The sequence below is a fragment of the Phasianus colchicus genome, chromosome 37, assembly GCF_987193195.1.
Source record: "Phasianus colchicus chromosome 37, bPhaCol1.hap1.1, whole genome shotgun sequence".
Taxonomy (NCBI): Eukaryota; Metazoa; Chordata; class Aves; order Galliformes; family Phasianidae; genus Phasianus; species Phasianus colchicus.
In genome coordinates, this window is record NC_143472.1 from 465,865 (window position 1) to 485,548 (window position 19,684).

Sequence of the window (19,684 nt, forward strand, 5' to 3'; positions counted from 1 at the left end):
ACTCAGCACTCACCAATCACACAAACGGTAACACTTCGCCACAACCCAGAGCGGGATGAGGCTGAGCTTCTCTGCTGCCGGGGCTGCTCTGAGGCACAGGGCACGGCGAGCGGCTGCGGGCAGCGCAGCTCACAGAGGAGGTGCCTGCACCCAGCTGCCTTGGGCAGGGCCCTCCGTCCTCATGGAAACGCACTGTGACAGCATAAAGGCTCCAGGGGCCCGGCTGATGTCATCTGTGCTGTGACGTGCTCTGTGCTGGTGCTCTGCCTGGCCTGGACCCAATGCCTCCAGCTTGTAGTTTCATGGTGTCTTAGTGTTTCTTGTGTGTTATTTTCTGTTTGCTTTTTGTTTTTTCTTATTCTTTTTTTTTTTTTGTCAGTTGTCATCTCTGCTTTGCCATGACATTAAATCCTGTTTCTTTGGTGTTCTGTTGGTTGTGTTTCTTTATATTTTGGGATATGGATATGGGATCAATTTGGGATAGGATACGGGGGTATCGACTTGGGATTAGATGTGCACATGGAATGAATATGGTCTGGGATATGGATAGAGGACGAGATACGGGATGGGAAAAGGGGAGATGGTTATGGGATGGGCTGTAGATATGGGATGGATTTGGGATATGGGTATGGGATGGAGATGAGGGTCTGTATATGTGTTATACATATGTATATGTATAAAACATATATATATATATATTGCCCCCACCCCATGGGAACAGTGTGGTCTGTGGTGGGGGACACACAGAAGGGGCCTCCCAGCTTTGGAATGTGACACCATGGGGGGATGTGGGGGCGCCCCCAGCTGTGGGACTGTCCCCAACTTTGGGGTGTGACACTGTCAAGGTGACATAAAAGTGTGCCCAACTTTGGGGTTCAACACTGTGGCAGTGTCCCCAATGCTGGGGTATGACACCATTGGAGTGACGGAGAGGTGTCCCCAACTACATGGTGTGACACTGTGGGGGTGTCCTCAACTTTGGGGTGTGACACCATTGGGGTGACACAGATTTGTTCGCAGCTTTGGGGTGTGACACTGTGGGGATGACATAGGGGAGTCCCCAACTTCAGGGCATCACACTCTGGAGGCATCCCCAACTTTGGGGATGTGACACCATGATGCGGTGTCCCCACTTCCCCTGGAAAGTCTTCAAGCTGCTCACGGTGTCCCCAACTTTGACAGAATGTCCCCATGACAGACGATGGTGACAGCACCAGAGGGCGCCGGTGTCACTGGGTCTGGCTGTAGGCAGGCCTGGAGGGGTGACAAAGGACAGTGTGAGGCTCAGTGACAGCACGGTGACTGTGTGGGGCCGCCTGTGCCTGCCCCCATGTGGTGGTCAGAGCACAGGGAATGCTGTCACCCGAGAGATGGTGACACACAAGTGATGGTGATACAAAAGTGATGGTGACAAAAGTGACAGCCAGTGATGGGGACACTGTGCCACAGCTGTTCCACACTGAGGTCACATGCAGTCACCTTTTTAACAGTGTCACCAGAGTGATGGTAACACCCAATGACAGAGACAACAGTGACACCCAATGATGGTGACACCCCAAGGACAGTGACACTCAGTGGTACCCAGCGATGGTGACAACAGAGACACCCAAAAGCAGTGACACCCAATGATAGCGACACCTGAAGACAGTCACAATGGTGACACCCAGTGATGGTGACAGCTGTTGACGGTGAGACCCAATGACACCTGGAGGCACCCAATGACGGTGACATTCAAAGATGGTGATAACGGTGACACCCAAGTGATGCCCACACCCAATGACACCCAATGACGGTGACAGCAGTCATCTCCAGACCCTTCCAGTTGACAACAGGTCCCTTGGAACTTATCCTTAGAAATAGTTGATCTAAGAAGTAAAATACCGTATATGTTAGCGGTATGTTTTAAAACATTATTACTGAATTATGTGATTAATTCTTTCTTGCAAAACTGAATAGTTGTTAAATGGTCCAAACAATGCGAGTATAGTGTGTTAGGGATTAGAAAACATACTGTAGAGTTGTTCTGTTAGATAAGAAACTGCCAGCAAGAGAAAAACAGATGTAGCAAACATCAGAGAAGCCAGGGCCTCTACACAAGGCCGGACTGTCTCACTCTGTGAGAAGTTGGGATGTGACAGGCAGGCGCCAAGATAGCACAGAAACATAAGCTCTTAGTTGTTTAATTACCCCTAGCATTTGTGCCCTTTACACTGGTCACTGTTCTGGTCATCCCTCTGTCCTCGCACAGAGATAAGCTGGGAAGGAGGACAGAGGGGAGTGTCTTGGAGCCCGCCTGCGGCACCCTGAGGTTCCCACAGAGTGGGACAGCTCTGCTTCGTGCAAAGGCCCTGGCTCCTTGAAAGCGTGTTCAATGTGTTTCACTTCTGCTGGCCTAACGAACCACCTCACAGCGGGTTTCCCAGCTCAGAACACTACACCCACATCGCTTAGGACATCTAGAGCCTACCGCAGCTTTGTGAGAAAGGATTTCTCACGTAACTCGGTAACTGCGTTTCTAAAGCACGTTACTAAGGTGCGCACGGAACTTCTACTTTTCACATCAGCTGTTTCTAAGGATGCGCCACAGCGCGCTTCTTCAGATCAACCACCCTTTCCAATACCCGACGCAGAAACGACGCTTCCGCTCTCCGCGGCGCGTCGCTACGGGTGAGGAGAGCGGCTCGGTACGCCTCACCGCGCCGAGCTCCGTAAGACGCGCGAGGGCAGGCCGGCCGAGGACGGGACCGGCGGCGCGCGCAGCCCCTCGCGGCGCCCGGCAGCCCGCGCCGAGCGGCCCGACGTCCCGCGGCTCAAAGCGCCGCCGCGCGAAGCGCGAACCGGCCGCTCGGCGCCGCGCATGCGCCGCCCCAAGCGCGAACCGGCCGCTCGGCGCCGCGCATGCGCCGCCCCGCCCCGCGCTGTGACGTCGCGCGTCGCCGCGGTCGGCAGGGAGGGCGTTCCGCCGCGTGCGGCAGGGAGCTCCCTTAGCGGCGCGCGAGTGCCGGCCTTCCGCCGCTCCCTCTCGCTCGCTCCCTCTCCCGGCCATGGCACGGCGCACGAAGCCCGAGGTGGAGCGGTACGTCGCCTCCGTGCAGGCCGCCGCCTCCTCTCCCAGAGCGGTGAGTGCTGCGGCCCGGCCGGCGCCGCCGGCGGCGCTCCCTCGGCCTTCCCCGGGCCGCGGTGGGGGCCGCTCCCCGCCCGCCCCGTCCCTCCGCCCCTCCCGCGGGTGCCGGGCCCGAGGGCGGGCTCCTCCGGCGGGGAGTCGAAGCCGAGGGAGGCTGCCGGCGGGCGGGCGCGGAGTCGCCTCCTCGGAAACGCGGTTCGCCGCAGCTGCGCGCCTCGGAAAGCCGCTGAGCCCTCGGCGGCTTCGGAAGGAGCCCGGCGGCGGGGCGGAGTTCGGCTCCCTCCCGTTCCGTGGGCACGGTCCCCGGGCTTCCGGCCTTCCCTCTCTCGAGGAGCCGGAATAGGGAACGCGTGCCGTTCGGCTTTGGGCTCGTTTGGCCGCTGTGCGGCTGCTGTTGCCGTGGGTGCGACGGCGTTGTGAAACGCCGGCAGGAAGAGAGGGAGAGGCGGGGGGAAATAGCTCTGCTGCCTGCGTTGGTGGCTGGGCAGCCGGGTGATCCCCTGCTCTCTGGAACGACTGGCTGTGGAGCGCGGTCGGTGATGGAAGTAGCTGCTGGTCTTCCTGTTGCGTTGATTTTGGAGAGGAGGGTTGTGCGAGGCTGCCGGCGTTTCTTTTGAAATTCCTTTCCAGCCCCGTTTACGAGGAGGTGGGGCAGGCGAGAGAGGAAGGTGACAGAAGCATGGACAGGAGGAGCTTGATTTGTGGCATTTGTTTTCTTCTGCAACGTAGATAGGTTGCAAGAGAAACAGCTTGTATGTAGCTGACCCCATTCTCCTCTCTTTAGTCGGAAGTGTGCTTGTGAAAAGTAACAAGTGTGAGGACTTGCTTTGCTACTAACCTCAGTTTCGCTTTGGTAGCCTTTGCCAGTTACTGGGAAGAAATGTTATGTTCTTACTCCTGTGTCTTTCAAAAACAAAGCCCAGAGTACAAGGAGTGAACTGGAGCTGATAACTGTGAAGACACTTTCAGAAGTATTATGCACCCCTGGAAAGAAGGGTCTCCCTACTCAATTACTTCAAAAGTACTGTATATTTAAAATGTACCCTTTGTTTTTTTTTCTTCAGAGATCGTTAAAAGGATTCTTTTTTGCTAAGCTGTACTTTGAGATAAAAGAATACGAACTTGCTAAGAGGTAATAAACGTTACGTATGTTGTTCTGTTCTTTAAAGTGTGATGGGAAAGCTAAATGAAGTAGAGTGGAGAAATGAAGACCGTTGTCATGCTGTTTTAAGGTAGCAGCAAATGGGAAATGTGGTGCCATTTAAATCTTCCTAAAACGGCAACTTAAAGCATGGGTAGTTACATGGTGCTGTAAAAACCCATCCGGTAGAAATGTCTTTTATGCCATCGTGTTACGTCCTTCTTACAGTTCCTGTGAGCTACTGCTTTATTTAATGAAGGCCAGTGCTTGCAGGCAAATATGCAACATCTGTACGTGTAGCAATAATGTTGTGCCTTACTTGAAGATCTAGATCAAGCCCCTTGAACTAAATACAGCTAACTGTCCTGTATGACAGATTAAAGTCCCACGTTAGCTGCAAGGTGTGGGGGGACTTGTAATACTGAGGAATACTGATCCTTCTGGTTTTTCTTTCTTTCTTTATTTACTCTGTAGATATACATCTATTTATCTCAGTGTCCGAGAGAGAGATCCCAAAGCGCACAGGTTTCTGGGACAGATCTACGAGGCTCAGGATAACACGGAAGAAGCTTTTGGGTGTTACAAGGTAAGCACCTCACTCACCTCCCTGTCCTGCTTTATTCCTTTGTAAATGGACTTGATCTTTGTGCTTCCTGCTCTGATAGTCTTCTTCCCGCTGCCCTTTGGACTAAGAATATGTGAGCCCTGTAGAATTCTGCAGTAGGGATTATGGTGACAGCAGTAATCTGGCTGCTACTGAAAGACTGGACTGAGAGTGTTTTTCAGTTGCATTGTTTGTTTTCTTGTTAGCGGTGGGCTGTTTGTTTGTTTGTTTCCTCAGAAGTAGAGGGAATGGGGCAAATACAGTTCCGATTAGGTAAGCATATAAATGTGAACTTCACAGTCTGTGTTTCATTATTCGGGCACCGGGGAGGGAGAGGATACACACAAAAGTCTTGTTGCCAGCACAGTGACTGAGTGCCATCAGTCTTTGTGACTTAATTCTGTTTTCCGGAAGCCTCCGTATTAGGTTAGGCTAGAGATACCCCTGGTCTGTCTGTCTGAGTAGAGCAGCAGCGGGTGGTAGAGGAGCTGGTTTTGACATTGTTTCTCTTATGGTGTTCTGAATTCCAGCAGTTGTCTGGGTGTTACAAACCAATGGTGGCCTTCTTGAAAGGGAAAAAGGCTTTTCTTAAAGTAGTGAGAAAGTATTTATTGATAGTTCTAATTTGACTTGCTGGGTCTGTTTAATGGGGGACATGTTTGACATGTTTTCTTTCTTGTTCTACGTGGACTGCAAGATCAAGTTACTAGTAACCTTTTTTCTTATGTGCATGCATGGGGAAAACCAGCGTTCTGTGGAGCTGAATCCAATGCAGAAAGATCTTGTACTGAAGATTGCAGAGTTACTATGCAGTAACGACATCACTGATGGAAGAGCAGAGTACTGGGTTGAGAAAGCTGCCAGGCTCTTCCCTGGGAATCCTGCTGCTTACAGATTGAAGGTAAATTCCTGCTTCTGATCTCTGTTCTGTGCCTAGAAGAAACTTTAGTTGCGTCAAGCGATGGGAAAACCATGGTAGTAATATTATCCAAGAGGTCAAGATTAGATAGGTTATGTATTGTCTCTATTACATGACTACACTGCTTTCTAGTTTTTTTTAATTTGAGTTGAAAACTGTCAAGTGTATGAGATGCTGTTATTCCCTAATACTGTGTAAATGCTTTCAGTCATACAATCTCACTTTTGTACAGGTGTTAGTTTTCTGGAGCACAACTGCAATGAAATCAAAGTCTTGAGAGGCTTGTGCTTTGGGATTTTTTGTGTGGTTATGTTATTTTATTTTTTTTAGACAAGCTGTTCTGTATTGACGTGTGTCATCTTTGAACCAGGTGGTTTGACAGTCTTAACTTAGCATCTAACTTAGCATCTACAGGATGCAAACTCTAAAGCTTTGGGTTTTGTGTTTGTTTTTTTTTTTTTTTCCCTCACTTCTAAAATGTTTGTCAAACTCTCAGTAGCACCTACCAGCTTTCCAGAGCAGTTTGAGTAATGTAGCCTGTAATGGCGATGAGAAAACAGTCAGGTAACATAGTTGCTGAAGAGGCTCTCGTAGAGAATGAAATTTTAACGTGTTGCCTTCGTATGTGATAGGAGCAGTTACTGGAGCGTAAAGGCGAAGATGGCTGGAATCAGCTCTTTGATATGACTCAAACCGAGCTCTATGCGAGACCAGACGATCCCTACCTTAACATCAGACTGGTTGCTCTCTACCGTTCAAATAATAGATTAAGAGATGCTGTGCTTCATTGTCAGGAGGCGGAGAAGAAAATACCTGTAGACTCCAGCTTGGAGTGGTGTTTGTGCGTCATAAAGACATTTGAGGTATTTAATCATGTTTTGATCCTGTCATAATCTCCCATGTCCTTGAAACCGGTGTTATTCTCTTAGTATCGTTACAATGGCAGCTAATTCTCAAGTGGCTTAACTCCTTTAAATGTAATGTCTGTGGAAACAGTGATTTATTTAGGATTTTCTTAAGCCTTAAAGCGTTGTTTAGTTTCTAGCTGAGGTATTAAGTTAGATACAGCAGCTCCATCAGGGAGGGAATTGCTGAGGCAAATAGTTCCTGGAACATTGCTGCTGAAGAATACGTTAACATCTCACCTGGGAAACTGGATTATGTAGCAAGAAGTTCTGGAGAAACTCTTGCCTTCATAGAAGGATGGCGGTTCCTCATTCTGTGATGAACTTTATTCTTTAGGAATATCTTGAATCAGTACGAGGCTTGGAGGCTGATAAAAATAATTGGAGAGCTGTCAAGAAGGATCATCTGCTGGCCTATTCTAGCTTGGCTAAAATGACGCTTGCTTCTAGAGATGTTTGACAAAGCAGAGGGGCCCTTGAAAGGTACTCTTTTAACTGTTCTGCTTATTTAAAAAAAGAAAAAAAAAAAAGAAAAAAATTGAATATTTTTTCTGGGTCACCGAACTTCTAGCAGGCATCATTTTCAGTGAGTAGCTGTTTTATGGATGGAAGAGGAGTTCCTCTGTACTAACTGCAAAGAGCAAATGTTGCTAGGCTTGATCCGCAAGCTGTGTCTGAGCTAAAGGCCTCAGAGAAGACTCAGTGATAGGGGTCTAGTATAAATCCTGGGAGACCAGGACTTGGTTGAAAATGAATCTTTTCTATGTTCCAGTTTTGATTGTGTGCTTCACTCAGTGAAGCCGTGTGCGGATGGACCTGATGAGCTGTCTCGTACCTTCCTTGAAATGAAAGGACACTTCTACATGCACGCTGGAACTTTCCTGCTGAAAACGGCCCAGAACAACGAGACACAATGGAGAGATGCATGTGAACTCGCAGCATTGTGTTACCTGAAAAGTTTCCACGTAAGTCACTCTTCAGTTTGTGCCTGTAATTGTTGCAGTTCTTGAATGCTCTCACTGTATGCGCACTGAACGCCTGCATTCCAAAAACTAACTACTGTTTTTGAGGCTGTCTCCTGGCCAAATCTTACCCTTCCATACTTGTTTAAAAGATTTCAAGTAGTGTGAAGAAAATCTCATCTGTTTCACTTGTCAGAAGTAAAGTGACTAAGGGCTAATGAGTGTGTTTCCTATAGGCTATTCCCTTCTCTGTAATGCAGCTAAAATAACTAGTATTAAGGTTAGTGGTATGGGGGGGAGGGGAATGACCTGAGTAGCTCTCATATACTAATTCCATAAGCAGCAGAGCTTGATCAAGCTTAATTCTTTGCTTTATGGAATAAAATCAGCAGATGATGCTTTACTAGCGTTTGAAGCTATTAAGAAAGTGGTTTCGTACTGGAATCTTGCCATTGTAAGTTTGTAAATTGCATTACCTCAAAATGCTTTTCTATTACTTACGTTCCGACCGATTATTCCTAATCCATATGCTGTTACTTAGCTTTATCAAAGAAAGGCAGAAGAGGTTGAGAGTGGTGATACGTTACCAGAAGAACGCAAAGCCTATCTTGTTAAAAGAAAGCATTACCTGATGAAGATCATTGACGAAAGCTCCTCTGACCCGTCAGTAGCTGACTAAGTAAAAGAATTAATGCTTGTGTGAGTTGTCGTCTTACGTTAATGTTAACAGATATAGGGCTTTCCTGGGGGAACAAAAACAACAAAAAACACCCAGAATTTCTGTGCAGAAAGCCTTGCAAACTGTGCAGCCGTAGATCAGAGCACAGCCTCTTGCTCTGAGGAAGAATTGCGATCATGACTTGCGTTTCAAATACATTTCTAGCTGCCGGTATCTGTTAAAGCTGTAACGGAAATGCTGAATGCAGTGATCCAGGAGCTTGGAGAGAATGGTGAAGAGGGAAGTCTTGCCTCCGGAAATATCTCACCAGCTGCACACGTGGAAGTAAAATATTCAATTCCATCACCCAAGAAGTTCTCTTTCTTGCCAACAAATACCTACCAGGTATATTAGCTGGTTACTCTTCTAGGGAAGTGTTACGTTTGTATAAAAAAATCCAAGTTCAATTAGTTTTTTTCTTTTCTTTCCAGTTTTCTCCTAAGACTCTCTCTCAGTGGGCAGAAGATCACAAGTCCTTACTTCAAAAGCTGTGTCAGCACGTGGAAGCTTTAACGGTAAGCAACTTTAGTCACTATATTCGATGCAGAACAGTTGATCTTTTTGTTCTGGTAAGTACTTTGTGACCCAAGCATTGAACTTCCCTTACCAGGCTACCTCTTAAAACTCAGTGAAGAGAACTGCTATAAACATCTGCTTAAAGTGAGTTCAAGAGTAAAACTTTGTTGCCTACAAACTCTGATTTGGTACTCAGATATGGGAAGCAATCCTGAGGATTGTGTGTGCAGAAAGTTGTGCTTTCTTCAGCTTAGCTACTGTCATCTTTGTTCTGGGTTTATTTCTAGCTTCAGGGAACAGTCTCAGTTTCGTAAAGCATGGGAAGATCATAGGTTATTGCAGCACTTAACTCATCTTTTTTGTGTGTGTGTCTCAGACCTTGAACATGCTTTTAAATAGCAGAGGAGCGTAGGGATCGTTCCTTAGGTTTTCTCCAAATACCAATGTAATATGTTTACATGCTCTCAATTGAAACACTGTCTTTAATAGAATGAAATACGGGAAATGAAATGTAATAGTTCCAGTGTAAATGTATCATCTCACTGCTGGCCTGCTGGAAGCTATGAAACAGATACAGTGTCAGATGGTTATCGGAGAGCACAAAATCTTCATGAAGCTCCTTTAAGGGGTAAGTTGATGCTGAATTTTTAATTGAACACTTAGCTAAACGGAGTAAGACTTCTTAAAATGTTTCTGCAGTGTTCTGAGATGAATGAGTAAAACTGGTCCCCTGGGAAAGTTCACTCAAGTCAGTAATCACAAAAACTGGATATAAGCTCCTTTCTTGGTGTTCCTTTTCAGTTGCTACCTCTGGCCCATCTGTTCACTGTAGCCAGTCACCTGCTTGTAACTCGCAGTATCTTCAAAGAACTGCTGCAACCAGTGTAACACCAACAAAGGTGAGGACGTACGAATCCGCTCAAGCCATTTCTACTGATGTGGTGAACTGGTTTTGTTTCTGTGTGTAGCAGGATATAACTGCGGTTCCCTAGAGAGCGTTTACTAAACTTGAGGTCTGCTGGAGACAGGCAGAAAGTTCCGTAATCAGCTAAGCTTTGGGATATTGGGTTTGGGAGAAACAGCCAGCAAAGCATGTTTTTAACCTGCTAACATATGTCCTCTGCTCGTTGTCTGCATTGTTCTTTTCCCCAAAATAGTATGGGGGCTTGATTTTTTTTTTTTTTTTAAATACTAAAGAAAAATGAGTCTATTCAGCTTACGCTTCTCCCCAGTCTGTGTTTTCAGATACCACTCAAGTTTTGAACGTATGATTTTAGTTAAAACTGATTAGAGTTGAAATCTCATTTTATGGTACGCCTTGCTATTAAGAGTACATGTTGCATGGGCTTTAGCACCCTAATCCCTTTTCCTCCTTTTCCACAAGGAAGTAACGGTGCTTTTTCTTTAGGCACCTGTCTGTGGCATGGATGGACTTGCACCTCAGCAGCGTAGATATGCTCATCAACAAGCAATCCGCACGCCACCTCTGCGAAACACTTGCGCTGCCGTGTTTCCTCAAGACACGTATGGCGCACCTTGGCATTTTGATGCTCCATCTGCTGGAATCATTTTGCCTTGTGGTGATCGCTACAACTACAGCCTTCCACAGGCAAGCACAAATCCACCACTGCCTGAACCAGGCTATTTCACAAAACGTGTGGTTTTAAAACCTCTAGAATCCAGTGTTAGTGCCGCACAGGACAAATTGGGATCTGCCTTTGCTAAAAAGGAAGGCCAGTGGAACTGTGACATCTGTTTAGTAAGAAATGAACCCACTGCCCCAAAATGTGTTACTTGCCAGAATACAAGCAAAACTAATTCAGAAGTATCTCTTCAAGAATTTTCCTTGAAACTTGAAGGGAAAACACCAGCATGTACCTCTCAGAATCTTGCAGATGGTGAAGCAAAGCCTGCAGAGGAAGGATGTAATTTTTCAATGTGGATGCCTCTCGGTGGATTTAAATTTGGTATACAGGAGTCCAGTAAAAATACCGCTAAGAAAGATGATCCATCCAAAGAGTGTACAACTGACTTGACAAACGTGGATGAAAAAGACAAAAACGAACTGCCTTCGAGTAGTGGAGTTGCACTCCAGTCTGAAGAAACAGCAGACAGGGACAAGAGTGAGCACACCCGTGAGAAAGGCACGTTGGTAACATCTCATGTTTCTCGTACGAATGCAGCCAAAGCATCTCCTTGTGGTAACAACGCTGTAGCTGTGCTGGAGGAAGCTACCAGGGAGAGAAGCGACCTCGGCCATGGTGGTGATGCTTCTGATGCCACCGTAGAAGCTTTAGAGGTATCAAGCACCTCTGAAACGCCAGCAAAAACGGAGGTTTCTGCTCCAAAGTTTGTATTTAGATCTGAATTGTCAGGAGCGTTTTCAGTAACAAAGAGACATTCCCGTTTGGGAATACTTCAGCCCCCGGCTCCCTCTTTGGATTCAGCTTGAATCGTCCAAGAAAGAGCGATGAAGGAACTTCAGCATCTCGGAAAGCAGAGCAGGAAAAAGCGGGAGTAGCTGAACCACCCAAAAGCTGTAGTGCTGCTCAGAAACCGTGGGAGAGCGAGGCATCCCAGCCGGCTCCTTTGGCACAGGGTGGGCCCTCCAACTTCTCGTTTAAAATCCTGGAGAAAGGTGAGTGTTAATTGAACCAGTAATTTATTCAAGTGTGCAGCTCATTAGTCAGTCACTTGTTAACGCTGGTCATTGTGTATTACTTCTTCTGTCTTAATAGTATGTCATTTCTTTCAGTTCTAATGCACGTCTGTGAATCTTCAAATCCTAGACTTTCAACTTGAGTAAATATGAAGTTGTAGTTCTTTGCACGTAAGAACAGAAGCGTGCCTTATGCGGGACTCAGTGCAACTCTGTAGTGAGAAAGGGAGTTGCGGGTAGGATTTTGGAATCTGTCCGAGGCGTCAGAGTTGATCTTAGTGTTGCTTTTTTTGTAGGGAAGGAGTTTGGTACTGCTAGAACCAGGAGATGCTAATATTGTTTAAACAACGAGGCGTTGTTTAAAATGTCAGGGTGAAGTGCTGACAGTGCATTTTTTGTGTTGAACTGGCAGTGTTTGTGCTCAGGCCTCGCTCTGACTGGTAAACTCCGAAAACAGCAGTTGTGCTTAAGCTTCAACTCGAATTATCCCTTCAACTAGGAGGCATCCTTCTTGTCTGCTTCCATTCCTTTCCAGTAACTTCACATTTTTAGCTGGAGCCTTTGTTTGTCGTGGTTTTTCTTCTTGTACTTCCCAGAAGTATTGTGAAATAAGCTCTATTCAGTCTCTGGTTAATATCATCTGGAGTTCCAAATGCTCAAAGTTCATCGGTAGCACACGCTGCTGCTGACTGCTTTCTGTTTCTTACTTTCTTTTTCAGTCCTTGGTTTTGCTTTTCCTCTGTAGATGATACCCATATGGCTCTTCTGTGTAGTTGTATTTTGTTTGGCATATGGCCATCAATAATTCTTGTAACAATATGAAAATGTTGACCTGTTCTTGGTCTGAGACGTGAATTTCAAAAGGAAAGTGTATAGTGCTACTAGAACCAACAGACAACATTTACAATAAGTTTACAATATTTAAATTGAGAAAAACTGTCATCTTCCATTTGGCCAGTCACTCTTTCTGAGGCTGTGAGTGTCTGTGTACTAATAAAAGGTGGCACGTATTGAGCTACCAGAAATATAAGTAAATGTCAAAGGAAGCTAGTATCTGTAGTGGCAGTTGCAAGATTGAAGTCTTCATTATTGCATGGAGGTTCTTTGATAGCAGCAGAAAACCCAAGTATGACGGATTTACAGTTCCTTGGTTATCCTGAATGAGTGTCTTTTTACATAATGATGTTATTTCAAAAGCTCTACATTTAAGATGTTCTGAATATCGTTAGGTTACTTTATAATGTATGTGCCAAAAATGATCACGGAATTTAGCTGTCTTATCAGCTGTTTTCCACTAATTTTTGTGCTTTGCAGCAGACCCCCCAGTCAAACGTGAATGTGTTACTGCTTGGGAAACTAAATCTTCTGAGCAGAAGGCTAAAGGAGAAACTCCACAGGTCCCTTCTACGTCTGTCTGTGGCTTTAGTAGCAGTGCGGAGGATGCCAGTCCAGAAGGCTCTCAGAAAGAAGTAAAAACTCAAAGAAAAAGTACGAGTCAAGTCTTTACGAAAGTTTAGGCAATAAATTTGCAGTATTATTCTTAGACTATTTTCACTCAGTGAGAAATAAAGCGTCTGGCAGATTAGAAACTACTTGACTTCTTTGACTGTGTCTCAAGTCTGTTCTGGCACTGGAACTATGGTACTACTAAGAACTTAAGTTTCTCTGGGAGAGAAAGGAAACAGCTTTGCCTCCTAAAGTAGAAACAGCTTTGGCTAGTAGAATTCCTCCTAGCAGGTAGGTAAGAGTTAAGTGATTTCAGAGCAGTTTCCAAGGGAAATGGTGCTTGTTTTGGAATCGTACTGCTTCAAAGGTACTTCAGTCTCTTGTTGAGTCAAAGCTGTGTGTGTTTTAAGAGTGATGAAGAATGTCTGAAACCTTCCAACAACAATTCTTGTTTGTTTTTTTGTTTTTCCCCAGTTGTTCACTTCCCTTAATCCCTGGTAGTTAGCTGTTCTGAAACATTAGTAGCACTATCGGAAAGTTGGAGACTGAGAACTTACTATCTTGTTTTTACTGTACTGCTGTTGATAAATTTCTTCATTTAATTACAATTTCTGGAAGGGAGGGGGAGGGGAGAGAGAAAATGTGGCTTTTTTGGAGGGAGTCGTTATTCTTAGTGTCCAGACTTAATGGAGTTTGAAGTTTGTATCTTAGGCTCTTATAGCTTATTTGCTTACTGTTTTATTAATCGTACTGACTCAGTCTCTACAAGTAAGGAAGAATTACATACTCCATCAACCAGTGAAGCAACAGCAACAGTATTTGTGCAGTCAGCTGCCAGCAGCGGAGAAGCAGAATCCACAGAAACTGCTCGCGTGTCAGAGAATTTACCAGGAGGTGGTGATACAGCTTTTTAGGAAGTAGAACAACGTGCTTGAAGAAGCCTGATGTAGCTTTGTAAGGCTTAACTCAGTTGTTCATGTCTGGATTTCGTGTTTAACCTTAGTATGCCTAATAAGAGGAGAAGCTTGCAATGACTGTAGTCTTCTAGTTTGGCTTCCTGTAAAGAATAGAACTTAATTGCAGGTTAGTATAATGACTAAGCAAGACTGATAGAGCACCAAAAAACAGTATGTAGTGTCCTTTAATTGGAACAGTTAATCTGATGAAGTCTGCAAAATGTTGTCTTCCTCTTTCTGCAATATCTTGTCTGCCTTTCCTCATCCGTTAATCATATTATGACGTCTGTTGTTTTCTTTCTTGCCTTGCCTGCTCTTTTTCTCCTTCAGAAATGCCTGTCTGTCACATGTTTCTCCAGTTCTTTCAAGCTTTTCTTTAACTGTGGAAGATGTGTTAATTGAAGGATGTTAAAAGGCAGTAATGTGCACATATAAAGTGAGGAGGATACGCAGCTGTGAGGCCTCCATTTATTATTTTCAGTTGATTCTTATTCTGATCAAATGCCAGTATTAAGTTACTTAGCAGCCTTCATAAGGGGAACACCTGGAATGCTAACAGTGCTGGGTTATCACTCAGCACATCATTCAGCAGACCTGAAATTTCACTGGGAAATATGCCGGCACACTTGATAGCTTAAAAATGAATTTCAAAGGCTGAAATCTGTTGGGCTCTCTCCTTTTGAGAAGGCAGGGCTGTTCGGTCACTTCAGTGCATGATGAGTATAGAGCTGTGGGTACAAAGCCACTGAAGAAAGGAAAACATCGAATAATTTTGGATTATGATGTCAGAATTGTAACAGTGTTGTTGGTGACAATTTCTGGGGGAAATCACGCATTACTGTGCTGTGTTTTAGGTGGAGGTAGTCTGGAGAAGAAGGTGAAGGAATTCCCTTCAAAGAGAGGGCGAAATTTTACAGTTGGGCCAGAGATGCTGCTCAGTGGAAGGAGCGCGGTGTTGGAGAGCTCAGGGTCCTCTTCCATACACAGAAGAAGTGTTACAGGATCCTTATGAGAAGGGACCAAGTTCTTGAGGTGTGTGCAAAGCATGTCATCGCTAAAGAAATGAACTTAGTGCCCTCTGAAACATCAAACAGTGTTTTAATTTGGACAGCTACAGGTGATGCTGGTTAGTCGGTTGAGTGGTTTTTACAGTTCTTTTCAGTATCTTCTGTAGTTTGTTTGGCTTTGTTTTACCCTGGAGATTATACAGAACAAAAGCTGCTGATCTCTGGCTGCAGTGACTAGAGCTAAGGAAATCTCGGATTTGTTTTCAGATGGTGAAGTGAAAGTAGAGCAATTTGGGGTCAGAGCTAAAGTTCAAGAACTGGCTAATTCTTTTGAGAGGAGATTTGGAGAATGCCAGCAAAGCTTGTCAGAGCTGCAGAAGGGCCACCTCTCTCTGGCAGCGGAGCTGTCAAAGGACACCAACCCTGTTGTTGTGTGTTTTGTTTCTGCCAGTGACGAACCTGTAGGACACACAACCACGGAGCTGCTTTCAAATATTGTCCCTCAAACAGCTGAAAATTTCAGGGCCCTGTGCACAGGGGAGAAAGGCTTGTGGGTTCAAGAATACCACATTTCACAGAATAGTTAGTGACTTCGATGTCAGGTAAGCTTAATGTGAAGGCTTTTCATTGAGAGAAAAAACCCATCTGGGCTGCAGCACTCCATGAATCCTGCCTGAAAGTGAGCTTTTCCAGTTCTTGAATGTGGTGAGAGTAGCCGAAATCAGCAGGGCTGCAGTCAGCAGCGATGCCTCAAGCTTTCCCGACACTTCTAGAGACCATCGCATTTTATTCTTGGAAAGCTATGACTTCATGGGAATGCCACAGACTTGCATGTTAGACTTCGTTTCGTTCATACCTGTTATCTGCCTGATCACTTCTCTTTGGCAGCTGTTTGATCTGTAGGCTCTTCAGAGCCGGGTGTCAGCCTTTGGCAGCAGCAGGAGGCGGAGCTCCCGACGTATTGCAGGCAGCGTTTGCGCTGCTCAGGGCCTTGGCTGCAGCGTGCGTGCAGAGAACAGCGTGAGTGTTTGGCATGGCTGTGCAGCAGAGAATATGAAATGGTAGTTTTCTCACTTCCTCAGTGCCTCCCAGCACAGGACTCTGTGGTAGATCAGAAATTGCTGTGCGTGTTGGATTTGCTGTTTAGCAAGTGCATTCTCCTGCTGTATCTCTGTGTGTCTTTGTATTCTGCTGTACTTTGACTGCAGGAGTTTTCTCGCAGGAGGGTCAGGGCCATCCAAACTCAGTTCTGTTGTGCTTTGAGTATGGAGCTCTTTCAAGCCTTGATTCTAGGCCTAGTGGAGTAGAAGCCAACACTGTGTGAACAACAGTTGAAAAGTGTCCTTTTCTAGAAGAGGAGCAAGGCAAAAATGGTGATGTAATTCTAGCAATTCAGTTGCAGGCTTCTTTTAACTTTGTGTAGCATGGCGTTTTACATCCTGTTACTATGTTTCCTACAGGTGAGTTTGTTATTGGTTGTGTTACTAAAGCTGTGAACAACCACTGGAAGTGCTTCTGCTGTGATATCTGCCAACAAGTATTGGCAGGAGTTGGATTTGTCAAGAATGACGGCAGGTGGGTCTTCACCCTTCCTTCTATCACTGATAATGATGAAAATGGAATGACAGTTGGGAGGGATGTAGAGGTTATGGTTCCTAAGGCTTTCCTGCTGAGATGGAGTAACCAAAGTGTCTTTTATGAGAAAAAGGTCTAAGAATGCATCACAAAACTGAGAGTGGATATCTTAAAATGTGTGCATAAAATATTAACTACTTGTCTACTTCGACACCAGATTTCCTGTCAAGTGTGTTTTGTACCTGGTGATGTTTCAGGATGAGTAGGATACACTGTGGTAGACACTTAAAAACAAATCAGATGCAGAAGTTTTGTCATTTTTAAATAGATTTTTATTTTCCCAACAGGGGTTCCCCAATTTGAGTCCAGTTTATCACCTTTTTCACTAATAAATGCGCTCATTTCAGTGGGATCCTTCACGGTTTTTTTTTTTTTTTTTTTTTAAGTAAACTGTGTAGCCATTGATTTCATGCTTTTAATGCAGTACATGTGGTTATGTAGAGAGTTAGGGCCCGTTTTGCCATCCAGCTTCCAATCTAAATTTCTGAAGAGTCTGAGGATAAAGCATGGGAGTGGGGCGGGATGAAAGACTGCAATTTGCAGCACAGGGTGGTACCATAGGAAATAGGAAATCTGGGTGCAAACTTGCTTATAGCAGCAAAATGACATTATTTTTCTAATACAAAGGGCAGAAAATTGGTTGTCTTCGGCTGCTTCAGTCATTATCTTGCCTATGTTCTTTGCTTTTAGTTGAGTTGCACAAAGTGTGTTTTTCTTTTCAGACTTCCTTCATCTCGTTTCATCAGCTTCTGCAGCTGCAGAATACATAGCTGCATGTTTTTACATCCCCCAGTGATGCATGGATGAGGGGGCATTGTAGGATATAACACACGTTACTAGTTGTTTGCTTTTTAGTACAAAGGAAGCTATCATTTCATTATCATGGCAGAGGCTGATTTGAAGAACAACCTGTAGTGTTGTCAGCGGTATTGTCAGCTTATATTTTTCTTTCTCTGATGTTTGATATCACGGGGAAAATGCAGAGGAGTGCATTTTTCTTTCCTTCAATTACATTTAAGTAAATCTAAAAGAAACCTGTGCTAAGAGAGCCAGAATGTAAGCCAGGCATGACTACAGCTTTCTAACCTGTTTGAGACAAGCTCCGTAGCTATTTTCATAGAGATTTGATGCATCCTACTTAGCAGGCTTTTCTCAGAATCAATCAAGCTTGTTTAAAAAAAAATAATCATATTGAACTGTCATATTTGATGCTGCTAAAGACATTATTATAGTATAAATCCTGTTACTGAAACAGGTGCTAAAAATTAAATGATCTCTACGGAAGCTCTGAAGTTGAAATTGTTCTATTCATGCTCTCAATTAATGAATTTTTGAACAGGAAGGAATTCACTGCTGATGCTCATGAACCGAAAGGAGAATAATTATATGGTTTACCTGCCGTGACAAAATGGGCGTCCCCATCTGTGGAGCACATAGAAGACCAGCTGAAGGACGTGTGGTGAACGCTATGGGCAAACAGTGGCACGTGGAGGTAAGCATCAGCTGACACGTTGTCTTTCACAAGTGTAAAGGTTAACGTACTTACCTGGAATATCGCTGATCAGCTTCCATGAAAGGGTTAGAAAAGTGTGCAGCAGTGATCAGCAAATGCATCTCCTAATCCCATTTTCAACCTTGATGTGCCTGATCTTCCACTGAGAAAAGACCTCTGCCTGCGGAGCTAAAATCAGGAGATGTCCCAGGAAGCATTGCGAGGTCCTTGCAGAAGAAAATGTCACCAAGTGAGAAGCAGGATATATGGAAAGGCAGTAAAGTTCTGTGACAAACGTAGTGCTAGTGGGCATTATAACGTTTCTATGGCTTCCAGTTACTTGCCACGTAAGTATCTCTAAAGCAGTTTAGGTGACAGTTCATATTTCAAGTCTCTGTACAAGATTTACTTCTTTATCTTCCATTTAAGTTAGAAAGATAAGCAGTCTAGGCCTTTTGTTGTGAAAATATCCTGTAGCATGTACTTTCTTCACAAGATGCAGTGGTGCTGAAAATGTAATCTTTGTCATTAATAACGTATCAGAATCACTTCAGTGCATTTTTTTTGTAACTTTTGGGTTGAAATGTTAAAGACAGTAAAAGGAATGTTATTTTAGTGATCTAAAAGTACAAAACAATAGTTGTAATTCTTATTTTCAGGATAGCTGGGCTAATCAGAATCTAGTTGCTCTTCAAGCTTAGTGTTGCTTATGTTGAGCTGTTTCAAGCTTTTACAGATGTTTAAATGAGAGCAGCTAATGACACCCAGTTTTCCCGAAGAACATAAAGACGACTTGCCACTCAGGAGTAGTGGTTTAACACAAAGCTTTTGAATGGCGTGGTCTTCCTTACAGCTGCAATTCTAAGATGACCGTGTGTTAAGATGAGCTGCATCAAGCAGCTCTTTCATCCGGTTGCTGAAGACTAACAAAGACTAAATTTGTCAGAGGACAGCACCTAGCATTTAAAGAAGAGGTATATGTAGTTGTACCGTTTCCCTCCAGACTCCCTTGACTGTGCAGTCGAGCACCATAATGGATAGACCTTTATTCTTTGGAAGCCAGGTGCAAGGTGTTGTGTACACATCTCTGCTTGGATAAATAAAGGAGGATTACATTTGGGAGTTCTGCAAATTTGCAGGTGGATCCTAAATTTGTCAGCGATGAAGGGCAGGTGATTGAAGTATGCTGGCATCCCTGCAGACAATAAATGCCATGACATGATTAGCAACAGTATTGCAGTCAGGATAGAGCAAGAACATACACCAGGCAAGAGTTGTGTGTTGAGTGGATGTACAGATGTTCAGCTGGATGTTTACTAAAAATGTGTATGTGACTCTTCATTGCTGGATTTCAAATGCTCAGATGTTCAGGATTAGGGAAGCAGCAAAACAAAACCATATTTGTAGAGGGTGGAGCAGATGTAAAGAAATATTTTCATTTTTAATATCATGAAGACATTTGTAATTAGATGACGCAAGATTCAATTGGAAACCCAAATCAGACTTGCCATCCTTCTCCTTTTATTTCAGTTTAAATAAAACAGGAAAGCTATTGAGATACATTTGAGAAATTACCGTCAATAAAATCATTGCTTGAAAA

The 19,684-nt window shown here is 44.5% G+C and overlaps 1 protein-coding gene across 1 annotated transcript; it reads left to right on the plus strand.

Annotated features, from left to right (window-relative positions):
- Positions 1–2,952: 2,952 nt before the first annotated feature.
- On the plus strand, positions 2,953–19,684 carry LOC149913422 (E3 SUMO-protein ligase RanBP2-like). The gene is given in 16 exon segments (XM_090129635.1): positions 2,953–3,119; positions 4,189–4,256; positions 4,740–4,851; positions 5,618–5,770; positions 6,421–6,651; positions 7,031–7,176; positions 7,466–7,658; positions 8,539–8,718; positions 8,805–8,888; positions 9,379–9,517; positions 9,691–9,788; positions 10,298–11,527; positions 12,863–13,285; positions 13,754–14,982; positions 16,418–16,532; positions 17,932–19,684. Coding segments are annotated over 12 exon segments (2,523 nt in total). The 5' UTR covers positions 2,953–3,044; the 3' UTR covers positions 11,342–11,527; positions 12,863–13,285; positions 13,754–14,982; positions 16,418–16,532; positions 17,932–19,684.